The sequence below is a fragment of the Mastigoproctus giganteus genome, chromosome 11 (genome assembly GCF_048544385.1).
Source record: "Mastigoproctus giganteus isolate SK-2022 chromosome 11, ASM4854438v1, whole genome shotgun sequence".
Classification (NCBI taxonomy): domain Eukaryota; kingdom Metazoa; phylum Arthropoda; class Arachnida; order Uropygi; family Thelyphonidae; genus Mastigoproctus; species Mastigoproctus giganteus.
In genome coordinates, this window is record NC_143585.1 from 102,435,521 (window position 1) to 102,441,782 (window position 6,262).

General features: G+C 33.3%; 1 protein-coding gene across 1 annotated transcript in view; it reads left to right on the plus strand.

Moving 5' to 3' along the window:
* Window positions 1-3,613, plus strand: part of LOC150078307 (protease-associated domain-containing protein 1) — a 47,792-nt gene extending 44,179 nt beyond the window's left edge. The window contains exon 5 of the mRNA XM_090384812.1: window positions 3,383-3,613. Within this exon, the coding sequence (XP_090240938.1) occupies window positions 3,383-3,503 (121 nt within the window). The 3' untranslated portion in view covers window positions 3,504-3,613. The remainder of the gene's footprint in view (window positions 1-3,382) is intronic.
* Window positions 3,614-6,262: the final 2,649 nt, after the last annotated feature.

Below are 6,262 nucleotides of genomic sequence, written 5' to 3' on the forward strand. Positions count from 1 at the left end.
ATATCTAAGCTGTTTATCTCCCTAAAAGGTGATTTTTAAAAAATTTATTAAAACTATATTGATTAAAGCAGAAAATTTGCTTCAAGTAAAAGATGCAAATACAAAACTCTTCGCCGACACATTTACAAATGCTACTATTAACTGAGAGGAAGGACCACGTGGTCTAGTTGGAGACGATCGTAAAGTGATATAAATAGACACCGGTTAACATGATGATCACTGGTTAGTAGAATCAGCCACTTTAAAGAATCAAATTTCAAAAAACCATTTCAGATCATTAAAATGCACTACATTTTCATCATTATCATATGCGTGGTTATAAGAATCAATTTTAAATACCTTTGTGATATTTTTCTAAAGCACATTTCTGGAGGTCACAACCATAAAACAGTTTCCAGTTTATTGGACTTTTGTGCAATCTGTTATAAACAAGTAGTAAACTCGAGCTAAATGCATTTGTGATAATACCGATAGTTGGCATTCTGTGGGTTTTTAAGTTATGGTAAAATGTTTTCCCTTCCATGAAATCTTCAATCATATAAAAAACAAATTTTTCTTTTTTCCTATTTTTTAAGAAAACTTCATAAACTTGTGACTCCGTATTTCACTTGCGCGTATTTTGTTAGTTGCAATTTGTGCATGTTATTTTCTTTGTTATTGATTGATACTTATTTATTTTTTTTTTTTTTTTACTGTTTTAAATTTTACAACCAAAAAAAAAAGTCAGTGAACAGAAATATCAACTAGTGTGTACAGAACTTAAATTGTATTAATTTAAGTTCTGTACATAAGTGTAAATTTATTTTTATTTTGCTGACCTTTGGAAAATATTCTGATATTTGTGTATCATTTAATTTTGTTGATTGCTAAGGTAATGAAGTGTAAATTTGTGCTTAATATATCTTTACTTTTATAGGCTGTGGATAATATTCCTCCTATTTTCACTTGTTAGAATAGCTGTTTAATAGAATTAAAATTCAATTTCCAAAAGTGATCACAATGACTGATGCTTACTACATATTGTATAATGAACTATATTTTATGTAAAGTGATTTGATCATACTGTGAACCAATCATAAAGCGGGATCCACCATACTTGGGTGCTGTTTGATACATGTACACATCTGTAGCAGCGAATGTTAGACATTATAATTCATTTGTCTGTGAGATTTGTATTTTTAAACAAATGGACCACAGAATTCCCCAGGATATTGATTATGCGAGTTAAAAATGTCATTAATTAACCACTTTAATGCGTAGTCAGTGTTCTCCCCGGGGACCTATCGAATGGGTGCACCACCTGGCTAAAATTAAGTGATTCTCACGGTACCGTATGGTACTGATCTCAATCAATATTAATTCGAACATACTATGCAAAGTATTACACTTCCTCACCCAGCTGGAAAAATTTTATGGGGAGAATGCTGTGTAAATTAATTTTCAGCTTTTCTTTTCTCCCATAACACTAGCTGTTTCTAAGAATAATCTGAATGAGCAGAGAATGAGATCCATGCATCCCCCCCCTATTAATGTGGCATACCTCTTTGTAAAAAAATTGCATATTGCATATCTTAGCATTTTTAGCTATAAAGTATGCAGAGAAGTCTTTTTTTTTTAAATGCAGTGATGAGATAATTGGCAAAGTATAAAAGAGAATTTATCTACTTAGTACATCAAAAAAAGTTCTCAGAATAATCCCTAGTATTTAAATAGTTTGCATCTGTGGTTGTAAAGTTTTATAGGGTTTGACATTGACCTTAGGGTGCACACATGCCAAGTGGGAACTGGTTCAACCACTTCACTTGTATGTCACAGCTGATTGGTTGGAGAATGCTACACTTTGAACAGTGTGCTATCATAAAGTTCTTTAAAATTAGGAAAAGTGCTACAGCGACTACAAGCATTAAAATTTATGGAGATGGTGCTTTGAAAAAAACAGCAATTTACGTGGGTTTAATCAGTTTAAAAATGGACAGGAAACACTGGAAGATAAACCTCAAAGTTGACATCCTTCAATATCATCACAAAATGACGAAAATGTCATGAAAGTGAAAGAACTTGTGAAACGATAGGCGAGTGACTGTTGTTGAGATTGCTCATGAAGTTGGACTGTCTAGGTTCAGTACATACAATACTGATGCAAGATTTGCAGAAGCGGTGTGTGTGCAAAGTTTGTTTCATGCTTGCTATTGGATGATCAAATGGATTGGAAGAAAGCCATCGTATGATTTGAGCATCCTAAAAAAAAGTGGTGACTGGGGCTGAGATTAGGTGTTCATGTATGACCACAAGGCCAAGTTGGAATCATCTAAATCATACAAAAATATGCCCATGGTCCAAGCAGTCTCATGCAACAAAATAAGCATTACAGAATTTTTTCGACAATAAGGGCATAGTGCACCCAGAATTTGCAACTAGAGGGAGGATTGCGGCTTCTTACTACACTACATTGAGGTTTTGGCATAGTTGTTTGATAATGTGGGGCGAAGATGATCTCAAAAATGGAGGGATGGCTTGATCCTGCACCATGACAAAGCATCTAGTCATTGGCAGGTCAGCAGTTTGAAAAATCCAGTCATGCAGCAGCCTCCCTATTCTCCTGACCTTGCACCATCCGACTTCTGGCTGTTCCTTAAACTGAAAATGGGACTACTAGGTCACTATTTTGCTACTTTGGATGACATCAAAGAAAATGCTGAAGCAGCCTTACGTGTGCTAAAAAAAACCCACTATTTTAAAAAAATATATCAAAGCTTGGGAAGACAAATGGAGTGTGTAGAAAAGGAAGATACTTTGAAGTTGATTAGATTAGTAAACCTAACTGTTAACTCAAACTTTTATAGTAAAATTGTGGGAAAAAATTCCACACAGGAACTTTCGGAATGTGCCTCGTTATATGTATAATGTGCTATATCAAAAAAAAAAAAAAAATTCATCTTTATGATTTGTTATGTAAGGTATGAAAATAAAGCAACTTGTGTCATGTTTTTTTCTGAAGCAGTTACCCTGATTCAACTACAGTATTGCTGTTTTGTTGGCATGAGCAAAACCCAGTTAACAAGATACACGAAGTTCAAAGTCTGACTTTTTTCCCCTGAAAATATTAGTTTTCCCACAGAAAATCGCAATTTAGTTATAACAGGATGCAACAAATAACCTCAGTATATTTTACAAGTATAATTATTATTATTTTTTTATATTTTAATTTTTTAAGCTGTTTATAACATGATTTATGATTTTTAAACTTGCATGTAATTGTAATTTTAAAAATCAGTATTGATATTTAATTATGTACCTCTTATAAAAGCAGATAAGAGAAAAGTTGCATTTATAATTAATAAATAAAGCATATATTTAATTAATACAGTTTTTACCTTTATAGATATATGATAAAGAACAGTTTGCAGACCCATGGGTTAACTCGTGCAATAATCAACATTCCAGTAAACATCACCATGGTGCCTCTTCATCAGCAGAAACATCCACCTTGGTTATTGTGGTGACAGTTGATGTGTAAAACAGTTCATGTACAAACTGATTTTTTTGTGTGTTATATTTGAACTTCAATGAGTTTTGAAGATGATTAATCTTTTTCTTTTTGATTATTAATCTCAGACTCACCCTTTCACTTTGAAGGGGGGAGAAATAAATAAATGCCTGTGATCCTTAATATAAATCAAGGAAGTTTTTTTAATTTTTTTCCAAGAGGCAGATGCTGTTTCAGTCAAAGCAAAAAAAAAAAAAATCCCCAGTTTATTTTCCATGCCTATAAAATTATTTTACTGGATCTTTATATAAGACCATTTCACTAAATGAATAACATCAATTTGAATATTCATATGAAAATATTTTCAGCATGGGAACTCCTGACATCCATTACAATCAGTACTGTTCTTTAGCAAATTTTGGTTAACACAGTTTCCAAATCCCCTAAAAATAATTGCCAAGGTAAAATAAAGTGAAAAGCACCCTATGAAACTTAAATATGTTTTCAGGACTATAAGCTGCACGAGTTTTAAAGTCAAATTTATTTTTTTGCATGGTAATTAAAACATTCAAAGTGCTTACTATACAAAATGTCAGTGTGGAACAAAACTTTTACTTGTCATTGCTGATGTTTTGGTCTGCACTTTCTTTAAAGATCACACCAAATTTGCCATCAAGGGCATTGCTGATTCCACATTTCATGAAAGACTTGGCAGCTGTGTCATGTTTTATTAATTTTCACCCATTTACACCTGAAATTGTTGTTCCCTTCATTGAAACTCTTGGTGTAAAACCTCAAATTTTTTTTTTTTTTTTTGCCTCTATTCATTTGGTCCACTCATCATGCATGAATGATTTAAGATGTCCAGTAGCTGCAGTTGGCTATGGCATAGAATTACAGCTCACTCTGTGATCTCAGTTGCTCATAGTTACTCTGCATTCTGAATTATTTTCTCAGTTATTACAAATCTGTGACCTTTCAACGTGGTTTTAAGTTTGGGGGGGGAGTACAAGGAACTAAATCTGGTGAGTATGATGGTTGGCATACTAAAGTGATGCAGTACCAGGGTTGCAATGTAAGTGCTAAGGTATCTGAAGATCACTTTTCTGGCTATAAACAGCCCCATGCTTTATTGTTTTGTAGATTTGCCAAACCATCTTTTGTTATTAACACAAACAAATGATCATGAATAATTTGACAGCTATGTTTAAGTAAACCCTGAAGTGAGATACACTCAAGATCCTGACACAAACACTTCATTATGAAAGTTCAGCTCAGTAATCAGAGGATTTGCAGTGTACCAGAAAGAACAGTTTAGGAATAACACAAACATTCACACATGGTTCTTAATTGTAGACCATCCCCCTTCAGATCAATAAATTTATGTGAGAGTATTTCTTTCTAACTAAAGAGTACAAACTGTTCTGTATGTGGCTGTGGAGTTGCAAATGCATCAAAAACTTTGCATATCTAGATCTGGTTGGCTTATGTAAGGATAGTATTAGTAGCAACATAAAAAGAAATAATAGAGGGTAACATAATTAGAAAGTTCATTAGTAACTTTTGTTTCATTGAAAAAATGTTTAATTTACAAAATATGCACTTACTCTTAAACGAGTTGTTCAATGTGCTACTAATAACTATGGTGGCCATCACAAAATAGCTAGCAAAACTAGCTTAAATTTTGCAATAATATTTTCCATTTCAGCATGTGAAATCTATAAGAGTAGTGTACAAATGTTAACTTTGCTTTTAAATGCTTGCAGTAAGTCCAAAAAATACTATTTGTTAGCAGTGATTGAAAGCACTTGGCTTTCTTTTAAGAGTTCTAACAGTGAGCTGTTAAAGCCTACCTTTTCAGCCCAATGTTGATGGCATTTTTCCTCTTGCTCAGACCACACATACGAAGGAGCATAAATCAAATTGAGGAAGGATGATTGCAAAATAGTTTAAGGTTTAAAATGCAGATTGAAGCATTTTCTTGTGATTTTTTAATTATTAATTGAAAGGTATATAAGCAGTTAATTTGATTCAATTGGAATTGAACAGAATAATGCCTTGTGAGTGCGAATTAAAAAGTGAAAGACTACTGCTGGAATGATTTGTAATAAAGGTAAAGGCTTTCGAAAGGTATTCTCTTCATGATTAAAGTTAGTACAGTGGATTCCGCTTAATCGGGGCAGCTGTTTATTTGGGGCAAATCTTAAAAAACAGAAACCAATCGCCAGGGTTTACTTTGCTTAATTGGGACAAAATGCCGTTTAATCGAGGCAGGAGACCACAGCACTGGAGATTACCCTACGATTGTCTCCGGCGGTACCACGTGGTTTGATCGAAATTCTGGAGGTCACAACCATAAAACAATTAGCAGTCAGCTGTTTATTGGGCTTTTCTGTTAGTGAAATCTATCATAAACGGACAGTAAACTCGATCTTACTAAATTTGCGATAATACCGACAGCTGGAATTCTGTGGGTTATTATAGTGAAATGTGTTTACACTTCCATGAAATCTTCAATCATATAAAAAAATTAATTTTCAGATCTTCTCTTCATTCATATTTTTAAAGCTTTGTAACTCGTTACTCGGTTCTCACTTGCACATATTGTATTACTTGCAATTTGTGTGTGCAGTGTTCTTTGTTATTGATTGCTCATCTTTTTACTGTTTTAAATTTTAACACCCACCCACCCACAAATGTCAGTGAACAGAAATGTCAACTAGTTCGTATGTACATGTTACAGTACGTATTAATTCTTCCGAATTTCACGTATCA